At 55.2% G+C, this 23,117-nt stretch overlaps 1 protein-coding gene across 1 annotated transcript; it reads right to left on the minus strand.

Moving 5' to 3' along the window:
• Nucleotides 1-1,817: 1,817 nt before the first annotated feature.
• On the minus strand, nucleotides 1,818-20,611 carry RAB8A (RAB8A, member RAS oncogene family). The gene is made up of 8 exons (XM_028087062.2): nucleotides 20,439-20,611; nucleotides 15,860-15,920; nucleotides 13,917-13,977; nucleotides 10,311-10,388; nucleotides 8,673-8,762; nucleotides 7,985-8,050; nucleotides 6,669-6,719; nucleotides 1,818-3,259 (listed from the first exon to the last, which is right to left on the minus strand). The coding sequence occupies exons 1-8, from the start codon at nucleotides 20,560-20,562 to the stop codon at nucleotides 3,167-3,169; spliced, it is 624 nt and encodes a 207-aa protein (XP_027942863.1). The 5' UTR covers nucleotides 20,563-20,611; the 3' UTR covers nucleotides 1,818-3,166.
• Between the last annotated feature and the right edge of the window lie 2,506 nt (nucleotides 20,612-23,117).

Here is a 23,117-nt window from a genome sequence, read left to right on the forward strand (position 1 = left end):
ACTGTCCCTGCCCACCGGAGCCCGTGGTCCACAGGGACATGGTTACCGCACAAGACCCCATGCGGGAAAGGCTTGCACAAGAGGGAACAGCAAGGGCAAAGGCTTGGGGTAGGAAGACAACTTGCACGCTGGAAGAATAGACAGCTCAGGCATCCAGAAGGTGGAAATAACCAAATGTCCACCACTGGATGAACAGATTGAGAAAACATGGTACCATGCACACGATGGAATATTATTCAGCCATAAAAAGGACACATGCTACAACGTGATCGATCTAGAGAATGCTGCAGAGCAGAAGAGGCCCGATACAAAAGGCCACATGGTGTATGATTTCATTTACATGAAATGTCCAGGACAGGCGAATGCAGAGACAGAAGGAAGACTAATGGTTGCAGGGGGGGGGGGGCTGGGCAGGGGGCATGGGGAGTGACTGCTCGTGGGGATGGGGTGATGAAAACGTTCTAGAATGGGCCATGGGGACAGCTGCGCAACTCTGAGAATACACTGAAGACCACTTAATTGCACTTTGGTGGGTGGATTGTTCCGTGTGCAGGTTACATCTCAATAAAGATGTTATTTAAAAAAAAGGGGGGGTGCGCCTGGGTGGCTCAGTCGTTAAGCGTCTGCCTTTGGCTCGGGTCATGATCCCGGGGTCCTGGGATCGAGTCCCGCATCGGGCTCCCTGCTCGGCGGGAAGCCTGCTTCTCCCTCTCCCACTCCCGCTGCTTGTGCTCCTGCTCTCGCTGTGTCTCTGTCAAATAAATAAATAAATCTTTAAAAAAAAAAAAGGTCAAGGTGTCCTCTTTCCCCGTACAAGGGGACAAGAGTGGAGGAACCACTTCCCTGCGTGCCACGGCATCGAAGTCCTAGTGACTCTCTGATGAAAAGGCTGGGTCTCAGGCGGGACTGAGGAGTTCAATGAGCCCAGCCTGACCTGGTTGGGAGCAATGGGGACAAAATTGGGGCCTGTTGGGGCAGATACTTCCAGCTCAGTGCTGAGAGCTATTGATACGACTTGTGCCCCATAAAGAGACAAGATGTGGAGAGAGGACTGAGTTTTCCTCCTGGGCCGCAAGACAAATAGTGATGCTGATAATGAGGATGACGACCAGGATGTTGATGGCAGCTCCTCTCTCAGTGCCTACCAGGCGTCTGTCCCAGCCTGAGAGGCGCCATCTTGCTGGCTCGTGCCTATTTTACCGACCAGGAGACTGAGGCTCAGCCTGCGGCTGTGCTGGGGGGAGGACAAGGGCTCAGAACCCAGCACTTGACTTGGCAAAATGGGTGCCGGCAAGGATCCAGATGAGAGAATGGTGGGGGCACGATGGGGTCTGACGCTGACCAGGCAGGTTCAACAGGGAACGCGGTGTCCCACGGTGGTGCTGTGGGCGCGTACACCTCTCCGTTCTCCTGGCGGGGGCGGGGGTGGGGCGGTGAGGGCAGAGCTGGGGGTCGGGAAGCTGCTTCTTCCCAGTCGGTCTTTTGGTCACGGTTGCATCTCCTCAGAGCTCGGGGTAACCGACCTCCTCTGCTTTGATCCGCTCTACACCTGGGGTAGGGATGAACATGGCACACTTGAGGAGGAGACGAGAGCCGAGGCGTGCAAAAGTGGAACGGCTCCAGAGGCCTCGCCGGCCGGACCTACACCTTAAATAACAGGCCTCCTGAGGACCCTGGACCCAATACCTGGCCATCCTAGTGCCCTTACAGGGGACACGGGGACATAAAAGTCCATTACCTTTAACCTAGTCCAATCTCTAATTTTACAGGTGAAATTAAAACCAAGAAATAAGATAAGCTGTTAAAAAAAAAAACTGTTAACTTTAAAATGAGCTTTAATTTGTTTGTTTTCCTTAAGTGCATTTATCGATGTAAACAGAGCATGTTAAGAGATTTCAGGGGAGAGCAGACTATTGCTGGTATGTCGGTTTTAATTCACAAAAGAAAAAACTACAATGCCAATGGCTTGGACTGACAGCAGCTTGGGGGGGGGGGGAGAGAAGGAAAGGCTCCCGGCTGACGCCCCTCCGACCTGGTTACCGGGTCCCAGTTGCAGTCCCTACGGGAGGGTAGAGCTGCCACAACAAAACCGGGTGAGGGCAGTTAAAAACCAACTCAGACCGCTCCGTGGTCAGTCTGTTGTTTGGGCCTCAGCCCGCGCCAAGCGAGGCCTCACGCTTCGGGCCCATCTGGCCAGAGGTGTGCACGAGCTCCCAGTCACCTGGGTCTGCCGCTGGAAATCAGAGACAGAATCACTTCATGACACTACAGATCTGGAAAAATAAAAATCTCAGCTAGAAAGTACGTCCAATTTGGAGACAGCGGGAGGGAAGAGGCGCTGGGGGGCTGCTTGGGGCGCCACGAGGCAGATGCCCCAAGCACAGGTGGACCATGTGTGGTTGCGCGTTCAGGGTCACCTGTGGCCCTCGGCGCTCGGGTGGGGAATACCAAGAGGCCTGCTGACCACGCCCCAGGCCCCGCCAGACTACAGACCAGCACCTGGCTGTGAACAGGAAGGGCCACCCCAAGCTTCTTTCCTCAGGATTTCCGTAATTTGTGCTTCCCTTTGGTTTGGTTTGACAGTTAAGAAGGGGGGGGGGCGGGGGGAGAATGTTTTTTTTTTTGTCACTTGTCCAAAACAGACAGAAGAGGAGAAAGTAGGCGTCAGATGTGCTAGATGGATGCTCCGTGGGCCCGGCATGCGTCGCCTTGCTCAGGGTGTGGAGCCTGGAACTCCCGGAACCCTCACTGGCCTCTGGGGGCCTGGCTTCTGTGGTGGGGATGTGAACGGGCTTTCCGGTGGGGCTTTACTTGTATTGCAATGAGATGAGGATTAAAGGCCTGGAGATGGAGGCCCACCATGTTGGCTGATGTTGATGGCCACACCTCAACTCCATCTTTCTCTCTGGTTACACGACGAGAGGGCCCGTTCAGCAGACATCAAGGGAAAAATAGCAAATTCTTAACTTATTCCATCTCCAAAGTTGAAAAAGATCAGACAGTTACTAAAATAAACAATTTCTCAATTGTGTCTGGTGGCCGTGGGCCCAGGGGCCGCGGCATGGCAGGGAGTGTTGGAGGGGGAGGGCCCCGGCTGAGTGAGGGACTCACTCAGGACAGGCACAGTCAGCTCAGCTGAGCGAGGCTCAGAGTAAGGCAGTGTTCCTCACAGAAGAACACATCGGAAAAAGCTGCTCCTCTTCTGCTGGTCTGGTGTGATTTTGACTCCTTGGTTGCTCCCTTGGGGACTATTGCCTTCCTGAAATGGCAAAAAGTTTCCTGAGGTCATGGCTGAGCATCAGCTCTGTCTCTTAATCAACCAATGGACCAACCAACCACCCATCTGCCAGTCCATCCACCCCTCTCTCCCCTCCCATCTGTCAAACCTCCGTCACCTTCCAACCAGCCAACCAGACAACTGTCCCTTCCAACTGCCACCTCACTTTTCTCAGACCCACACATCTGCTACCTACCCCCCCTTTCCCACCATCCATTCCCCCCTCCTGTTCATCCCTTCAATATCTTTCCCACCATCTGCTCACCCCACCCATCTCAACCTCCTTTCCCTACTTCCTTCTCTCCATCCATCTACCCAACTGTGCTGAGTCCCTCGCAGTGAGGCAGCCCAGGGGCAGCAGAAAGACTGTCCCCTGGGATTGGAGGGGGGGAAGAGGGGGGTTGGGTTCAAGGTCACAATGCCACTCACACCTGGCTGGTCTCCACATCCCTGGGCCAAGGCTCTGACTCACCACCTCTCCCCCTGTCCGCCTTCTGCCCCACAGCTGGTATTGTAGGCCCTAAACTCTAATCTTGTCCACTCAGTCCATACTGAAACCCACCCATGCTCCATTTTCAGGGGGAATGCCCTAAATCCCTCACACCTCATGTGAAGCCTCTGCCTGTCATCTGGCCCCTGCCTACCCTGGCAACTCAGATCCTATTTTCTCCCATTCCACCCTGTTTGCACGGTTTAGTCCCCTTTTCTTTGACTAATTCCTTCTCATCTTTTTGCTCTTGAGTAAAACCCAAATTTATTCAAGTAACCATCGAATGCCTATGCTGTGTGAGGCCCTTGTGTGGGCACTGGGCATGCAATGGTGGGCAAATGGTCCTGCCTTGGGGAGTTCACACCATACAGGGAGACAAATCGCATGGGTCAACAAATAAGCAGTGATTTCCCACAGCAGCGAGTAACGAGAGAGAGAACAGGCAGAGAGTGGAGAAGCGTTTTGATAGCGGTATCTGAACAGAGGCCTTGTGAAGTAAGGCCAGGGACAGTCCAGGGGTTGTGGTCAGCGGAGTAACTGCCCCCCCAAGATGTCCACACCCTCGTCCCTGGAACCTGTGCAGAAGGAAACCTGACACAGCGGAGGGACTTTGCAGATGTGTTTGAGCTGAGATGGGGAAAGCGGCCTGGATCATCCAGGTGGGCCCCATCGAACCCTGTGACTCCTTAAAAGCAGAGCAACTTCCCAGCTGTGGTCGAGAGAGTAGGGACGAAAGAAGCAGGGTCAGAGAGATGCTGAGCGGCTGGCTCGGAAGATGGAGGAAGGGCTCACAAGGCAAGGAAGGGCCTCCAGGAGCTGGACAAGGCAAGTAAACGGGTTCTCCCCTAGGGCCTCCGGGGATGAGGGCACCCCTGCCGACACCCTGGGTCTTAGTCTGGTGAGACCTGTTTCCCACTTGTGACCTCCGGAACTTTTACACGCATGTGTTGTGGAAGCTGCTGAGACTGTTACAGGAATGTGTTGGCGGTAGCCCCAGGACGCTGATGCAAGAGAGGAGCACTGCAGGTGGAGGGGAAAGTCCAAAGGAACATGGGGGGGGGGGGTTCAAGGAACAGGAAAGGGCCAGTGTGGCTGGAGCAGACGACAGGGACGCGGCGGGGAGAAGGTGGGGAGGGCGGCAGCAGCCTAGGCAGTGTGGAGTTTGCGCTCAGTGCAGTGAGGAGCGCTGGGCTGAGCAGAGCCGGGAAGCGCCGGAGGTCTGGGAGCAGGGTGGGCGCTGGCGGAGCCTGGCTTTCTAGGATGCTCTCTCAAGAGAGAAGACAGGGGCAGGCAGAGCTGACCACATCAGTGATTTAAGACAGATACGAGCTTGCCCCTAGGAGACAGATACGCTCTGGAAAGCGAAGGCCCGGTGCAGTGATTATAGTCAACAGTGTTGACGCTATTACACCGTATTATAAACTTCAGAGTTGCTAAGCGAGACTCAATCGTAATTGTTCTCAACACAAAGAAGGAATGATAATTATGGGAAGTAATGGAGGTGTTAGTTCACGCTACTGCAGTAATCCTATTTCAGAATATCAACGTATTAAGAGCAATGTATCGTACACCTCAAACTTGCACGATGTTACATGTCAATTATATTTCAATTAAAAAGAAAAGGCAGAGAAAAAGTGGCATGGGGCTGCGACTCCGAATGTAAACGAAGGTGTTTTGTAGGAATTTCACCGTCTGTGATTTGGGGCAACTCGGTTCAGAAATGAGTAGGAATTTAACCATCTGTGATTTAAAATTCGGTTTAGAAAAAGAGGAAACGCAAGGGCTACGGCTGCACATCAGTGGTTCATGCTCTACGGAAGTGATCCACGGGCCGAGGAAAGCAGAACGTCACCACAACGCTTAGCCTAACTGCCAGGGGGCAAGTGTCAGAGGGATCATCAAGAATCTTGATTTTGCTGTCATGCTGAAGAGGAAAGAAAGGATAGGAAAACGACACGCTGTTGCTGGTCCGTGTGTTTGTGTGCGTGGATTGCTTCCTGTTTCGGCTAAAAGGCTGGTACTAAATTGATCGTATCCCTTATGATTCCATTCACAGCACCTGAGAATTACGAAGGCACGTTTTCAATCAGATGTGAACTACCTGAGTGGTGTTTTGTGTCCTACGTGCCCTTTTGTGTGACCAGATGCAACTCAAGCGACACACAGATGGCTTTATGCTCTCGTATCAGACAACGAGGGGTGGGAAAGGGCCGGGGAAGAGGGGCCACTGGGATGGAGGCTCTGGAGCAAGACTCACAGCAGGGTTTAGGTGCTAAACACGCCCAGAGTATCGTCAAGTATGCAGACACGACCAAAGGCAGCTCTAGAAATACTGAGTACCTGGGACTATGAAACAAAAAAGCCAGAAAACAAACAAAAAGGGTGGATGGGGAGGGATCCAGGCACGACCCCTCCGAGGCCCCAGGGCCCTACTGAAGGTCACAAAGCTGTCCCGGCCTACAGAAGTGGGGAGGGACTCATTGAGACGGAGAGCCGGTGGCTGTCAGACACAGGCCTGCCGGTGGCCTCGTCACGGGGTGGGCTGTGGCTCTGGGCCTGCCTGGGGCTTTTCTGCAGGAGGCTCTCTCTCCTCAAACATGCCGTCTCCCAGGCGGGGTGGAAAAGGCCGTGTGTCCCCGGCTAGCCCGTGTGCTCAGCAGGCAGCACCTGGCATGGAGCAGCTCTGAGCCAGGGAGGAAGGATGGAGCAGAGCAGTGCATCCGGGTGTGGAGGCCCAAACCTCGCCTGCTAACTCTCGCCCCTTTCCCAGAGATGCCCTACCGGGTCTGCCTGGGCCCTAATGAGCAGGATCTGCCCGGAGATGCATCACAGCACTGAGGCCAAGCACAGCTGGCTCCAACAGGGAGCCGTGCAAGGATTCACAAAAGGACATACACTCACCAATTTTTTGTCCATTTTTGCTTTGATGTCTCTGGCGAGAGTGAAAAATGCCTGTGGAATAAGCGTGTCATTAATGCCCCTGGAGCAGGGAGCAGAGAGGGGCTTGCCGGTTCTGGGCTGCTCCGTTTAGATGTGGTGGGACGATGGGGGGAGGGGCAGGGGGGCAGCATTAGGGCAGCTCCCTGGGTGTGGGTGTCCTGTCCAGCCCCATCTCCTGCCACTATGGGCTACTCCTGCCAACCTGTACCACCACCTCCCCTGAGTCAATGACCTGGGACGTGGGGACACCCCTGACAGAAAGGACACTCAGGTTCAAAGGGGTCAGTGACTTGTCTGAAGGAAGGATCCAGGAGGACCTAGCTTTCCATCCCCGACTCGTGTGTTCTGTCCACTTTTGTCCCTGCTTCTGATGGGTAGGTGCAGGGCAGAAAGGACAAGCCGTTCTTAGCCAAACAAGCCTCATGTGGGGTCCCTGCCAGCAGGAAGGCCAGGAAGGGCAGGTACCAGGTGAAAGGTTTGTCTCCTCATGCTTGACGAAGGCTCGACCTGGCCCTTTTGGGGGCCACATGAGGCAAAGTTCTGTTGTGGAGAGTGACTTGGGGTGCTGGAAGACAAGAAGCTTCCCTGGGGAGGGCCCACTTGGACTGGGCCCTGAGGGAATAGAGGGTCCGAGGAGGATGCTGCACAGGTGGCCCAGGACGGAGAGTGGTGGGCGAGGCCCAAGGCGTGGCCGGTGCACACCGGCTGGGGCTGGTAAGGGACGGCCTTCTGTGCCAGGTGTACGGGGTGGAGCTCAGGAGTGACAGGGAAGATCCACTTTAGAAAGATCACTGGGGTGGTGGGGTGGAGAACGGCAGGTTAGCTGCGAGGCTGGCATCCCCGTGGAGAAGAGAGGGTGGCCCGGTCCGAGGCTCAGCCAGGGCTCCCTACTCCATCTGGGCTGTGACTGGGGCCTGTCTGGGCGGGTGGCGTGGCTAAGAGCACAAACTTGGAGCCAGGCCTGGGCACCAGTCAGCTGGGTCTGTCCGAGGCTCAGTTTCTCCATGTGCAAAACTGTGCCTGCTCCCCAGGCCCGCCCAAGAGCCACTGAGGTAATACCCTAGGTGGCCAGCCAGGCCCTGCACCTGCTGATGTCACAACATGGCAGCGGTTCCCCCAAGGGGTCTGGCACATGGCACTGCCCCAAAACTGCCTACCAGCCACCTGGCTAATAAGACAGCCCGGAGCCTGAGGTCAGGCCCTCTGGAAGAGCCTCCCCAGAGGGTGCAGCCTGTCCATCAGCCCGGAGGGGTCCGTGCCGTGGGCCCAGGACTCACGTTCTCCACATTGATGTTGGCCTTCGCACTGGTCTCCATGAACTTAATTCCGTAGTCCAGGGCCAGCTGTGAAGAAGGGAGACACACACTGAGGTGCACCTCAGCCACCAGGCGCCCCTGAATGCCACAAACTACCAAGTGGGGAGCAAGGAAGTTGGGGGGGATCTCAGGCCATGGATGTGACCTCCTGGGCTGCTCCCTCAAGCCCCCAGTGGACAGCAGGTGGTGAATGGGTGAATGTCCCTGGCAGGAAGATGGAGGGAGCCTGGTTCAAACCACAGCTCTGTCCCCTGCTCCCTGTGGTCTCAACAGGTTCCCACCAGATGCCATATGGGAGCACGCAGAGCACACCCCAGAAGCCCTCGTGCTTGCAGTCTTTAGATGGAAGCCCAGCTGGGTGAGAGCTTTCCACTCTCCCTTCCCAAGGAAAGCACCACACTGGCGCAACCAACGTGTCCTGGTTTGCCTGGCAAAGTCCCGAGTCCCAGGTCCCCTCAGTCTTGTACAAGCCAGGATGGCGGGTCATTGTATGCTCAGAAAGACTGTGAAGGAGTCTCCCCCAAAGCCCACTCCATCAGCAAGCAATCGGGGACCCTCTGCGGCAGAACAGGCCTCCATGCAGAGAACCCTAAAACCCTGAAGTCCCTCTGCCACGAGGAACCAGGCCCAAGCCGGTTGCCATGCCCACCTTTTCTCCCCGTTCCTTGGAAACTTGTCTCTTGTCGTTCACATCACACTTGTTCCCGAGTATCATCTTTTCGACATCTGCAGAAGCATGCTGGGGGGAGGGGCAGACAGGGGAAGTGAGAGGTCAGATGGGACTACAGGCCAACACGCAGTCTATCACCTGAAATCAGCGTGGTGGGCCAAGACTGCTAGCACACCCTTGTACAGTTGACAAGCTGAAGGTCAGAGAGGCTGAGTGGTCTGTTCACGTCACACAGCCAATAAGAGCAAAGTCCAGGTTCTAATACTCTGACCAAGCACGTGCCTTCTGGCTGCTGAGGACAGCTTCTCTATGGGCTGTGTCACCCAGGCTCTGAGGCCATCCTTGGGCTCCTGGCAGGGTCTGGCCTATGGGAAGCAAGCGAGGCTGGGCTATTTCCCCCTGCTCGCCTCCCTCCCTCTCTGGCTCCTCTGTTGGAGGCCCCAGCTGCTGTCCTGGGACCTTCTGCCCCACTCCAGCTCGCTGTTTGGGCTCTGGAAGTGGGCAACGCCTGTTTGGGCTCTGGAAGTGGGCAACGCCTGTTTGGGCTCTGGAAGTGGGCAACGCCTGTTTGCGGTGGCCCCCCCCAACCTCAGCCAGCCCTGGGCTCCCACAACTGCCCCCCCAATGCCTGATCAGAGCTCCTCCTCCAACCTTTTCCCAGGCCCCAGTGGAGGAGTCTGTGCTTCCCAAAGGACCTGGGTATGGGTCCTTCTCTGTGTAGCTCAGATCTGGTCTTGGTGAGACACGCTTCACTGCTCCCTGCCTAACTTCCTGTTAACTGCAAGGCCCCCTCTCGCCCACTGGCCAGAAATAGCAAGTTTCCACAAAGACAGGAGCAGTTCCTCGTCCTCAGCCAGGGCCCAGCCACCAGCCAGCCAATGTGGGGTTGTCAGGACGGTGGCCTGGTGCCACTGCTCAAAGAGGCCAGCAGTGACGTGACCTTTGACCGTGGCTTTACGGATGGGTGAAGTCCTCTGGCTACACCTCAGACCCAAAGCCCCACCTGATGAATCATCAAGAGCCGCAAGTGCCATTGTCCAAGAAGGCTCTGCGGGTGACAGCAAGCTCTATGGGGAGCCGAAAGGCGAGGACACCAACTCTGGGCTGGGAAGGTGGGGCTAGCAGGCCCTCCTTCCCAGCCGGCTGCACTACAAGAGCTGTGGCCAGAACACGGGTAGCTCAGACCAGCTCACACCCTGCTCTGCTGAAACTCAGCACTGTCTGAAATGCCTCCCCACCACATCCACCAGACACGAGGTCATGCCTATTCTAGAACCTTCCTTTTCTGCAAAGCACCAAATGCTCATGGTGATCAAGAGCCTGGATATCCCTTCTCTCGTGACTGAGACACTGCCCAAACCCAACAGCCCCGCTGGGGAAATGGGCTTTCAGGGCCACCGTATAATGAGGCCAGGCCCACGTGTGGTCTCCAGGGTCAGCTGCCTGGCTTCTAGTCCCCATTCTGCATATGTCCCTAGCTATGGGGCTCTTGGCAAGTGACTTCTAGGGGCCTCTGTGCCTCAGTGATCTCATCTGTGAACCAGGCAGCTCTGGGGTGGGGACTGAGGAGAGGACATGTATGAAGTTCCTGTGCATGTGAGGGCTTGCAAGCCTTACCTCCTCAATGTTCCGAATCCAGTTCCGGATGTTGTCAAAGGATTTCTCGTTGGTGATGTCATAGACCAGCATGATGCCCTGCGCGGAGGGAGACAGACACGCGCACTGCACAAGCTGAGAGCTAAGAGGGAGGCCCCAAGCAAGGTGGGGTGGCTGGGACCGATCCCAACAGGACACCCCTCTCACGAACTCCCTCCACTCCACCCCTGCAGCCCGTCTTTCTGCTAGACTGCAGCACCAGCTCCTCCCAGGTCTCCCAGGCTCTAGTCCTGTCTACCTAGCCACCAAGGTGACCCTTCACCCTACAGACCAGATCCCACCAAACTCATGCTTATAAACGAGCCTTGCAGGCTCCCCAGTGCCAGCAGGGTAAGTACGGCCCACGCCCTGGCAGCCCACGAGGTCCTGCCGACCTCCCAGCCTCATGTCTCACAGCTCCCTGCCCTGCAGGCTGTGCTCCATGGCCCCGGTGCCCACTGGGCCCCTCTCACGCCCACTCCCTCACCCCACCCTGCCTGAGTCTCCTCTGGGCACTCTAGCATGACCTCTCATCTGGCATCTACTATGTGCCAGGTACTGCAGCAGGGTCTCCCTGAAGCCACACAGGTCCTGGTCAGATGGGTGCCACGGTTCCCACTCTGCAGACGAGGACCTTGAGGTGTGGGGATGGCTAGGCCCATCTCCCATCCCATGAGAGAGTAAAGGGCACAACTGGGGCCTGAACCCTGATACCCCTGTGCGTTCCAGTGACTCCACCTAATTGGGGGCCAGCTTGGAGCACAGGGCTGGGCAGCACTGAGGCCCGAGGTTCCATAACCAATGTATGAGCACCCAGGAGACAGTCCAGGGGTCCCGAAAGAGCTGCAGAGTGAACCCACCTCCACCTGGGCCCATGATCTTGCCATCACTGAGCAGGGCAAATATACTTGCTTGATACAAGGGAAACTGAGGTACACAGAAGTGACCTTTAAGACTGAAGCCCAGGCAAGGCTAACTCTGAAGAAGCTGATCACACCATCTCCCGTTAGGAACCTCCCTGGGCCCTCATCAGGACCAAGCAATGCTGAGGGCCACCTCTGAGGCCCATGACCCCAGCTGTCCTGCCCCGGCCTGGCTTACTCAATTCCCTCAGGCTACCCCCTCCAAGGGGCCAGCCCGCACCCATGACCTCTGGTGCTACCTAGTAAGTCTCTGAGGCTGCCTGAGTCTGCAGAGTAAGAACACGGTCTGTGTGTGGGTGCTGGGGGGATCATTGGGAGACTCTGTGACAAAACCTCAAAGACGGGGCAAGACAGCCACTGCAATCCCGAATCCTGGCCATGAACCTGAGGGGACACTGAGCGGCCTTGTAGCCTGCCCCAACTACAGCCATGGCCAGGACCCCTCAAAAATGCCATCTGGGGGCCCTTTCTCAGGGCTCTCTTGGGGAGACCAAGCAGAGGCCACTTGAGGGATAACTCAACGGAGCTTTTAGTGGCTGTGCTCTCCACCACACCCCAGCCAAGGCCAGCGTGAGTAGAAGACTGGCGTGCAGACTCCGTTAAGTCAAGCATTGTGGAGGCCTCTGCCCCGCAGTTGCCCTCTGGCCATCAGGGGCAAGAAATGACACAGGGTCCCGAGGCCTCCCCACTTGTTTATCCAGGGACTGGCCCCTCTGCTGGCCCAGGACTCTGGCCACCACCAGCAAGTTGATGCCACAGGCTCAAGATTCCAAGGTGCCAGATAATCACCAACCACGGGGTGCAGGCAGTGGGTAGAGCTCTATCAGGAAAGCGAAGTCCCTAGAAAACAACGGATCACTCTATTCCAGGTCCTCCCGGAAACTCTCCTTGGAGCTCCAAATGATCATTTTCCCAGCCCTCGCTGGGCACAGCTCCCCATATCACGCTGTAAGCTCATGATGGGACAAGAGACATTAAATGTTGCCCAAATTTCGGACCCAAGAGTCTAGTACTATGGCAGGGAGAGGATGATGGCTTCCATGGTGGCAATAGTCTCTGAGCTGTCCCGTGAGGTTACCACTGGCCTCACATGGCTCTGGGGTAGCTAAAATGCACCTGGTGCTACCAAGGGGCTGGATTTCTTATTTTAATCAATTTAAACTCAAAGAGCTACACGTGGTTGCTGGCTTCTATAATAGGTTAGCACAGATCTAGGACTGCAAACCACAAACACTTGGGGCTGGGGAGGGCCACACAAATGGCTCAGCCTAGTGTCACCAGGGGCTGGTTGAGGATGTGGGCACTGGAGACAACCAATCAGTACTGGCCTAGCCATCTACCCTCTGCGTGAACTTAAGCAGGGCACAAAACCATGCTGAGCCCCAGGTCCCCCATCTGTAAAATGGGGATAACCATGGCACCCATGCTCAGGGGTTAATGGCCAAGACCTGGGCCCAGTAGCTGGCCCAGGAAGGGGCTCAGTGAATGGGTCAGTGGGGAGCTCTTTCAGGTCAGACAGGGATGGGGCCTACTTGAGGCCACACAGTAGAAGCTCCCCCAGGACCCCAGATCCCCGAGGCCCCTGCCTCACCAGAGCACAGCAAGGTGAGAGGAAAATGAGTAAATAAATTTTAATGAGGAGTGCTAAGGTTGCAACCCACATGACTGAGTTTCTATTATGTTTCAGAAGCTGTGTAGGATACTCTAAATACTTAATGCCTTAATTCATTTCTGTAGTCCGCCAGTATTTTCTAAACACCCATCACATACCCACCATGGTCCCGGGCACAGGGCACGTGGCAGTGACCAAGATGTGGCCCTGCCCTCACAGAGCTGATGGTCTAATGGAGGAAACAGGTATTTATGCAGTTATAGGATGGGGTGTACACTGGGAAGGGCGGGGTGCAGTGGAAGCTGGAAAGGGGGAGCTGGCCATCCATCCTCACAGCTGCCTGGAACACAGTTCTGTTCTCTGTCCCACTTTCCAAGTCAGGAGATGGAGTTCAGAGGGCGACCCAAGGCACTCAGCCAGGCTGCAGGCGTCTGCCTCCCTCTCCCTCTGGCCCCTGAGCACTCAGCTCTGTACATGCCTCACACATGCACGATCCACTCGAAGCCCTTGAGGGCAGGAACTCCCCCCATTCCAGGTCATCCTCTACACCTAGCTCAGGCCTGGCCTAGAGAAGGTGCTCAGTAAAAGTACTGGAGGGATGAGGAATGAGTCTTCCTAACACATCACCCTACCTCTGGCCCAGGTGACAAATATAACGGCCAACAGCCCAGAACAAGTCAGCTCCTGGATTGTTCTTCAAGTCTTCAACAGCAGATTCCATAGAGACTACGTGGGCCACGTGAACGCTCCTAAGTGTTGGGGCACGCCATCTCCAATTTCACTGACCTCACCTGGAAGAACCGGCTTCCTGGGTCTTCCCTCATTCCCAAAGAATTAGGTTTCCTTAAACCCTGCATTGTCTCTAAAGCAGAAGAGGATGTGTGTGGAGGCAGGGCACACAGTCTTCTCCTGAAATTAACCTGGGACTGAGGACCCCTGAGACCCCGAGCATGGGCTCCCCAGAAACATCCAGGCTTTGGTGTTCCAGACGGTGATGTTCATTTTGACTTTAAAAAAAAAAGAAAAGAAAAAGAAACAAAAACCAATCCATACCATTGCTCCCCTGTAGTAGGCTGTTGTGATCGTCCGAAACCGTTCCTGACCAGCTGTGTCCCTAAAGCAGAAGAAGGGATACCAATGACAGCAAACATGAATAATCATTACAGTGGGAACAATGGACATTTACCCAGGATGGACACCCTGCTTTCTCACGGGTCATTTCCTGATTCACCGTCCTGCCCCATGGCAGCACCCCCATTCTCCCTATTCTTACAGAGAAGGAAACGGTGACTCGGGTGTTAAGGACCTGCCCCACTGGGCCTAAGTCATGTCCCATATTCCCCTATGACTTCTCTTGTTTCCTAGGGGTTCTCCCCAGAGTCTCTGGGTCACCGAAGAGCCAAGTCAGGTACTATCTGTGAAAGTCCAGGGCCCACACGGGTCTGGGAAGGGCTGGTTCCATGGTGGGTGGGCTGAGCTGGGCAACCTCAGCGGGGCCCCGGAAGCACTTCTGCACTTGCTGTTTTGGTGGAGGCCAAGGAGAAAGCCCTTCCTCACTGGTGCAGAGGCGACACTGGGGTGAGACATGCCGTGCCCAGCCCAGCTCTTGGTACGGAGGGTATTCAGTGTTTGGGATGAAGAGGACTTCACTGATTGGTGGCAGAGCCAGGGCAAGACCCAAGTCTTTTGTCTCTGGACCCAGGGTTCCTTTCATGACCCTGCACCCCCTTCCTCCCCTGCCGAGGGTGCTGCCTCTCTGGACCGCAACAGAAGTGCCTCACTTGGGGCTCTGCTGACTTTCTGATGCCAACAGCAGGTGACATTAGTGGTTACGAACAGTCATTTTATTCTCAACCGTGACCCTAGTCTAGAAAAGTGTTATGAAAGTCTCTAACCCCGCGGATACTGCTAAGAGCAGAAGGAGGAAGAGAGGGGAAGAAGAAAGCGAAACTTCTGTCTGTGGCTGCAGTGTCACTTTGGACTTCGGGCACCAAGGCTCCTGGGAGCCGCACGTGGCAGGTAGAGGTACTTCTAGAGGCAGCCAGAAACTGCCTGATTCCCAACTGACAGGGCGTTAGGCCTCATCCAGATTTGGACCCTAAAGTCTGAGTCAGAGGTGAACGCCACGGAAGCCGACAGGATGCACTCAGCGAGCAGGGCAATGCTCGCGCTCTGACACCGGGGTGAGGGAGACAGGCTGCAGGGAGGGTGGCTCTGTGGCCCCTCTCACGGCAGCCCCTCTCACCACAGGTGCTTGCTGGGACTGGGAGACTGCACCACCCTCTCAAATAGGACTTCTCTTTAACTTTGCTCAGGGCACATACTTCCCTGTCAGTGATGTGGCTATAGGGAGGGACTCCCCTCCATCTGACCATCTGAGCTCAGCCTTCCTGGTGCCATGGGCTACAGACCACAGTTGGCGTCAGTGACAGGGATTCACAACGTCTCTAATTTGATGTATCACAAGAAATCAGCCGCAGGTAAGTGGAATAGAAATGGGTCTCACCATTGGGCCCAGGCCTCAGTTTATTTTTGGTTCTGGGGTTTCGGGTCTGTGTGTTAGAGAAGTAAGGCCTGGGCTTCCCCACGACAGAAGAGAGGAAATGATGTCTCGCCTCCTTCAGCGAGCTGGTAGGCTCAAGAGGAAATGCTGGGCTGGGGAATTTCGCTGCCCCGCAGCCTTCATCACTGCCTGGGCACAGAGGGCTCTCCAAGTTCAAAGGAAGTAGGCCACAGGGAAGCCCAGACCCAGTTGTGCCCGCATCGGAATGCTGAGCTAACCAGGACTAGCAGCTACGTCCCCAGAAGGTGCTGACAGAGACTGCAGGTCCCAGTAACCAGCAGAGCACAGTCCCTGAGGTTTCTGAAGAAAGCCTGACGTGTATGGCTGGGCACAAAGAGATGGGGGCCATGGTCACAGGGAGGGGGAAAGAGGCACAGGGCTTCTGGCTCTAAGTGCTCACTGGCAAGGGGCTGATGGTGGCAACGACTCTTACCATATCTGTAGCTTAATTCTCTTGCCATCAAGCTCTATGGTCCTAATTTTAAAGTCAATTCCTGAAAGAAAAGGAAAAACAAAAAGGCACATCACTGTCAGCCAGCCCATCTCCCAAGCTGCATCTGAGGTGGGCACTGCTGACCTGTGCAGGTAACAGCATCCACGGCTTATGGAGCACCTGTCTGGCACCACGCACGTGGATTCTCGGAATCACAACAAATCTGGAGGCACCTGGACAGCTTTCTCCTCTCATGGAAGGGGGGCTGAGGTTCAGACGGCAGACAGCTGCCCAGAGTGAAGCCGCAAGCGGCACAGCTGGTGGGCAAACCCAGGTACTTCAGGTGCCAAAGCCTTGTTCTGTCCCCTCTCCCACCAGGCTGCCTCTCGGGGTGGGCCTCCATAAAACACTTTGCAGGCCAGAGCCCCATGCTTCCCGCCACCCAGCACCAGGCCCTCCAGGCACACAGGGCATGGAGCCCAATGACACCCCACAATGTCACTCCCGCGGCCTCCAGGCCTCCAGCTTCCCCACCTGCTGTTCCTTCTCTGCAGGCAGTCCCCACTCTGCCCACCTGTCAGTCCAACAAACTTTCTCCTTTAGGACATGCTGGAAGGTCACCTTCCAAGAAGCTTTCCTCACCCTGCCCAAGACCTTGTCCCCTTTGCCCAAGACCAGGGTGACCTCTCAGCCTCTTCAGGTGTTCTCCAGGCTCCTACCCCCTCAGTCCCTTCCCAGGCTTTCCAAACCACATTCAACCATGTCAAAAAGCTAACCTCTGTTCCAAACTTTCCAGTGTGTCTGCCAATGGATGGATGAACAAAATGGGGTCCATCCATACTACCACCCAGCCATGAAAAGGAATGAAACCCTGACACACGCTGCAACATGGATGAACCTTGAGAACATCATGCTGAGTGAAAGAAGCCAGACATGAAAGGTCACAGAGCGCAGGACCCCATTCGTATGAATTCTCCAGAACAGGCAAATCCAGGCAAACAGGAGATCAGCAGTCACCAGGGGTTCCAGGGGGAATGGGAGATTCAGGGGGTTGATAAGGGGTTTGGGGTTTCTTTTTGTCATAACAAAAATGTTAGAATTGGCTGCGGTGATGGTTGTACAACTCTGTGAATACACTAAAAGCTGCTAACTTGTATGCTTTAAACGGATGACCTCTATGGTTCATGAATTGTAGCTAATGAAACTGTTAAAAAAAACAAACAAACACTTTCCACTGGCTTCCCACCACCCCCTCAGCCCCAGAATACCCCAGAATAAAGTGAGAAGAGTTGCGTGTGTGCTCCCAGGTCCTGCCCAGCCTGGCCCCCTCTCCACACCCGTGGCTCACGTGACTGCTTCCTAACTATCCCTAGCACGATCTGGCCTTGGGGCTCTCATGCTCACTCTTCCTGTTCTTGCAATGTTGTTTCCTTCCACAGCTACCTGGCTCTCCCCGGCCCTTCACTCAGGTCTCTTGTTCAAGTCACCTCCTCCGGGGAGCCTTCCTGACTATCCTCACTCTCTCTCCTCCCACTTCTTTTTCTTCTTCATGCACCTTTCCCTGACAGTGTATACTTGCTCCATGAACCTGGGGATAAAACTTGCCCATCTGAATGCCCTGCATGGAGGGCAAACAGTCCAAATCTCCACCCATGAAGCCTTGAGGCTGAAGCCTGGCTTGACCCCTCAGAACTGATGATGGGGATGCTAATTCCATCCCTGTCCACCTCAGGAACTGTCCAGGGGACCACAGGGAATATCAGACTGCACGTGAAATTTGCCCATTAGAACATAAGCTCCAGGAGGGCAGGGACTCAGACGTCTCGCTCACAGCTGTGTCTCCAGTAACTCAGCGCGGCAGAGGCCAACTACGTATTTGCTAGAAACTGATCGCCCAGTCCTGCACACACACCTTGACTACAGGCCTTGTTACATTTCTGTTGCCCTCTGATTCAGCCGAGTCATCTCCGCAGCCCCGGCAGCCCTGCTGACACACGGCAGGTGTCGGGAAGGATGGCAGGACGACAGAACGAAGAGCAACGGGGTCTACGTGGCACTGCGTGGTTTATGAAGCACTTTGATGCTACGCCATCTGCCTCCCGGAAGGAATGGGTGAATGGGGCCCTGAGGAGACAGTGGAAGCTGAGCCAGCCAGGCTGTAAAGAACCAATTCCAGGAGCCACAGGGCCAAGTTCACACCACAAATGATGGATGGAGCTTATGAGAATAGGCTTTGGCAAAATGAAACACGGGCAGGAAACAAAGAGCCACTTAATCCTTGATCTATAAAGAAAATCCAAAGGTACACTTAGTGCCAACAGAGAATCACCTTTATGCATTCAGTTGTATTTTAGGACTAAGAGGCCCAGGGCTGTTCCTTCCTAAAACACCCACCCCCACCTCCTGTCACAGACACACAGGGACATAGAAAATCAAAAAGCACTGTTTCATCGGCAAAGTCCCACAGCAACACTCTTTCCTCTCCTCTTCCCGGGTTTCACTAACAAACCAAATTTAATTAGGAAGTGTAAACTTTACAAGGCTAAGAATTATGAGGCCATTACTTCAAGGTCAAGATGAATTAAATTTTCTTAGGAGACAGAGGCCTGCAGGAAAACTACAAATGTAATGGGAATACCAAGGTGGGAGGGAGGGATTCTGGGTTCAAGGGCCACCTGTACCTCCCCAGGTGACCTTGCCCAAGTCATGTCTTTGTCTTGAAGTGGAGGCCAGTCTCCTCAGAGCCCTCAAGTGCTAGACTGGGTTTTCTGGTCAAGAATTAGGAACCAAACAAAAAGCCCAATTCCTGAACTGATCTCACTAGTGCTTGCGAACAGGAAGTCTCTGATGCTGGGAAACTGAGGTCTGGGTTGAGAGCAATCCACAGCCTGACAGGAGTTAACATCACTTCCTGATTGGTAGAGATGCAAGGGTTATCCCGAAGTTTGACCCTGGGGTTGTGGAGGGGGAGGAATCAGAAACATCTGTGTCCAAGGATGGGATACTGTCACTGCAGGAGCCATTCTGCTTCCTCCAGGCAGCCTCTGGCCATGATGACAACCCCTTAATTCACTGTACATTTCTGATGCTCAACCATCCAGGGCACTGGTCAAGGCAGACAGTGTTACTCCTAAACTGAAGAAACAGGGCTCAGAGAGACTAGGTGCTTGTTCAAGGGCAAACAGTGGCTGGAAAGCAGGCATGGCCATTTCCAGTCCAATTCTTTCTCCTCTGCATCCAGCACATAACTGTAAAGTGCAGCCTTACAGGACGAGGGCAAGGTTGGAAAGAGCAGCTCATCATGGGGTTCAGGGAGATAGGTGATTGGGTTCAAGTTACACACGGGTAAAGCAAAACCTGGTCCCTAGGTTTTCCCCATTCAGAATCAACTCCTGGGCTTGGTGACCATTCTGAAGTAAGGCTGCAGAGCTCACAGGCCACTCCGCTTGATCAGTGTTACTTCCAGGTCAAACGTTTTCACATGGGCAAAGGCTGTTTTTGTGGCATGGGGAGAAGTCAGCTCCACTTTTGTGGATATCAGAACTGAGAAGCAACAAGCCAATTCTGTTCAACCACAATGTGGGCTGGTTCTGTGGGAAAGGCTGTTCTGCAAAGTGACAACCGGTGTCCTGGGCCTCAAGATAGGGAAGTCAGGGCTGTCTGTGGCAGCGGCTGATTTTGGTTTCTCACTAAAGTTTTTATCTGGCATCTCCTTGGGGATGACAGGTCCTAGGGCAGGCAGCTGTCACTTGCCATTGCTGTCACCCGCAAGTGATGGAAGGTTGGGCAGAGAAAGCCTCCAGACTCCTTCTCACCATTCCTTCTACAGTAAATTCACTTGTGGGGGAACAGGGTCAGGGAGAGGGGCTTAACCCCTGAACATTCCAGAGGAAAAGAGCAGGAGAGAGCTGGTTTAGAGTTCTGGCCCTCAGATGGACCAGCTGTGGTTGCCCTGGGGGCGAGTGCTCATATCTCTCTGGGATGGTCGAGCCTTGAGTTTTGGGGTTAGACCCACATGGATTCAAATTCCATCTATGCCACCTGCAGACTCTGACCTTGGGTGAGTCTCGTCTCTCCCTGGGCCTCAAATTCCTCGTTTGTGAGAGGGGCTCATAAGAGCACCCAACACTAAGGACTGGAGAGTGTGATAATGCACATAAAGCGGCTAGCACACAGTAAATGCTTAATAAGGTCAGATGTCATAGGCCTCTTCCTATGGCCTACTCCCCGAGCCTGTTTCACTTCTGACTCCAAAAGAACAGCTTCGAAGGGCTGCTGTGTGGACAGAACGAGATGACCGGCGCCAGGACCCCAGCCCAAGACACGTACTTCCTGACGACCAGGCTGAGGGCTGGAGCCTCAGTCTCCCTATCTGCAAAATGGGCACTTGGTTCCCTCCCCACCAAAGCCCGGGAACTCCCGAAAGGCGGTGGAGGCGGCTGCTCTTCTCCCCTCCGGTCCCCTCGACCCTCTCAGATCCCTGGATCCGTCCGGCCCAGCCGCTCCCTCAGCCCCAGCCCTTCAGGGGCGCGCCCGGCCCGGGCCTCCGGCGTCCCCGGCCGCTCCCCGGCCCCGCTACCTATGGTGGAGATGAAAGTTGAGTTGAAGGCGTCCTCGGAGAAGCGGAACAGGACACAGGTCTTCCCCACCCCCGAGTCCCCGATCAGCAGCAGCTTGAACAGGTAATCGTAGGTCTTCGCCATATTACACTCTCTCCCCGACGGGAAGTGCGGCCAGCGCCTCGCCACTGGCCGCTAGCCCCGTCCATCAGCGCCGAGCCCGCCCCCTATTGGCTCCGGGCCCGCCGCGCGTCACCGCGGCCGTCGCCCGCTCCCGCGCCCCGCCCGTCGCGGGGAGACCTGGGGAAGGGGCGAGCAAGGCGCGGTGCCGGAAGCGGCCCGAACGCGCTGGTCATTGGTCGGCGCTCGGGACAGGGCGGGCTCCAATTGGCCAGCAGTGAGGAGTCGAGGGGCTTCAAATGAAGACCGGGGGGCGTGGCATCCAGGGTCCCCGCCTTCTTCCCCCCTCGACACAGAGGCGGCCCCGCCCCCCGGTGGGAGGGGGGGAGAGCGGAGAGCGTCTCCAACGGCTCCGCGAGCCCGCAGCTCGGGGGCGGGGCTTGGGGCGCGTGCGTACGCTGACCCGGGAGACCGTTGGCGCCGGCAGAGGGCGCACGCGCGGAGGGCTCTCCGGCTCCCGCCTTCACGGCCTGCGCAGCCTCCGTAGGCGGCGGGAAGAACGCGGGAACCGACCGCGAAGGTGGCCTTGTCGTCTGGAGACCGCTGTATCAGGCCAGGGGGAACCCAAGAGGAAAGGGGAGTGGGGACGCCCGTCATAGTCGAAGCGAGGCCCCCTCGAGACTTCCTCCGGAGGCTCAGCGCTGGCCCGGGGACTACTTAGGGTTACCCAGGCCTGCGCCACCGGAGCGGCTTCACCGCCACCATCTGTGCCGAGGCCCGCGGGGACTCCTCGCGACGCGCCCTCGGACCTAATTAGAGATTGTCCAGGCCACTGTCTGCCTGCAACTTTCCCCCCGAGCCCTGGCAACCCCAACCCACTTGGCCGCCAAGGGAGCTGGGGTCGTGAGGATCCTAGGTGATCGTTCTGAGCATTGTTCTTTGCCTGCAGGTGTTGTCCGCTCTTAGAAAAAATACACAGAAAGTAGTTAATCCCCACCCTAACCCACGGGGGTTTCCTGCCTTTTTATGGTGAGAAAACCGAGGCCAGAGCTTCAGTGATTTTTCCCTGACTCCAGGGTTGGAAGTTGGGTTCGAGCTCGGACACGCAGGCTTTGGAAGCCTGAAGTCACCAGGTTCCTGTGGGTCAGAGGTGGGCCATGGTGCCGGCGGGGCGTTGAAGAGGTGTCTAGACTCGCGGCCCTGGCCGCCCCTCCTCTATCCCTCCGCAGCCCACTGCGAGAATCTGGCTGGCTCCGGTTGGGGAGAGCTTCAAGCGGAGCCGCGCCCACGTCGTCGTCGGTGCCACTGGCCACCTTCCTGGGTCGCTCCCGATTCTACTTGCTGGCTTCTTCTGTCGCCCACGATTCCCTTTGGGTGCTGCTTCTCAGATTGTATTGCAGTCTTCGGGGTCTCCGCGTGTCCTTTAGTAGGAGTTCCCCCCTGGTCCCAGGTCTACTCGCACTCTGGGGGAGCTCATTCACTCCTGTGTCTGCTAGCATCTCCACGCGCAGGTGATTCTTTGAGGAAACCCGTAGCCCGGCCATCCCTGTGTCCAGCTGCTTTCTGGATTTGGCAGAGGTACTTAAACATGTCCGCAACCGAACGTGGCAACTTCTACTTAAACTAGCCTGGCCGGAATTACCTTCTGAGTGAAACCGAAGTCATCCTTGATACAGCTCTTTCATCCCCTCACATCTTGGTTCTAGATAGTTGAACCTCGGGTCTTCCTGATTATTCTGTTCTCTAATCTAGATTTCACTCTGCAGTGTGCTCATTCTCAAACACTTATCCAGGGTCTGTCAGGATCAGGGCTTCACAATCTGGCCCTAAGCTCGCCCTGTGTTCCACATACACTTCATGGGATTGGGAACCCCCAGAGATCTGAGATCAGTTTAATAAACATTGAACACCTCTGTTAAGGGCAAGAGGCACGAGATTGACTGTAACAGTATCCTGAGATTAGATTGCAGCCCAAGGGGGTAGGCAGGAGGGAGAGAACGAGCTTCAGGCTAGTAATGGTAGGGCCCTTAGAGAAGGCAATTATACTTTAGTCATTGATATTCCCTGCATCTACCATCTAAACAAGCTCACAGCATCAGCTAAATGTTGAATTAATATGAAGGAAATGTTTTTAATTGTACTTAGTGACAAAAAATTGTTTGCATGCCACATTGTTTTAAAGGCTTTCATTTCTCTTTTTGATTCCCTACCCCACTTCCCCAAGATCAGATCTTGAGGCAGGTATCTGAGCAATTCAGGTAGTGAAACTGCAGTCATCTTTGACACTTTCTTAAGTTACCCACCAGCTGGTCAGCTGTCTTAAGATTACTTCCTCCACATCACTTCTTTTCATTCCATGGCAAGCACTACCTGGGATAATGGAAGCGTCCTCCTAACTGGCCTTAATGCCTCTAGTCTACTCCCATTCTAGTCCTTCCTGAAAAGGACTAAGTGGATTTTGTGTTTCTTTTTTTTTTTTTTTAAAGATTTTATTTATTTAAGAGAGAGAGAATGAGAGAGAGAGAGCACGAGAGGGAAGAGGGTCAGAGGGAGAAGCAGACTCCCCGCTGAGCAGGGAG

Source organism: Eumetopias jubatus, unplaced genomic scaffold, assembly GCF_037043125.1.
Source record: "Eumetopias jubatus isolate StellerSeaLion01/CBP00866 unplaced genomic scaffold, mEumJub1_p1.0 scaffold_1, whole genome shotgun sequence".
Taxonomy (NCBI): domain Eukaryota; kingdom Metazoa; phylum Chordata; class Mammalia; order Carnivora; family Otariidae; genus Eumetopias; species Eumetopias jubatus.

Excerpts from the sequence above, each read along its gene's own strand:
- RAB8A (XM_028087062.2), bottom strand. The coding sequence starts at position 20,562 with ATGGCGAAGACCTACGATTACCTGTTCAAGCTGCTGCTGATCGGGGAC. Across the intron at positions 8,763-10,310 it reads GGATTCGGAACATTGAGGAG|CATGCTTCTGCAGATGTCGA; the intron begins GTAAGGCTTGCA and ends CCCTCCCCCCAG. Across the intron at positions 3,260-6,668 it reads CAAAAATGGACAAAAAATTG|GAAGGCAATAGTCCCCAAGG; the intron begins GTGAGTGTATGT and ends TTGCCATTTCAG.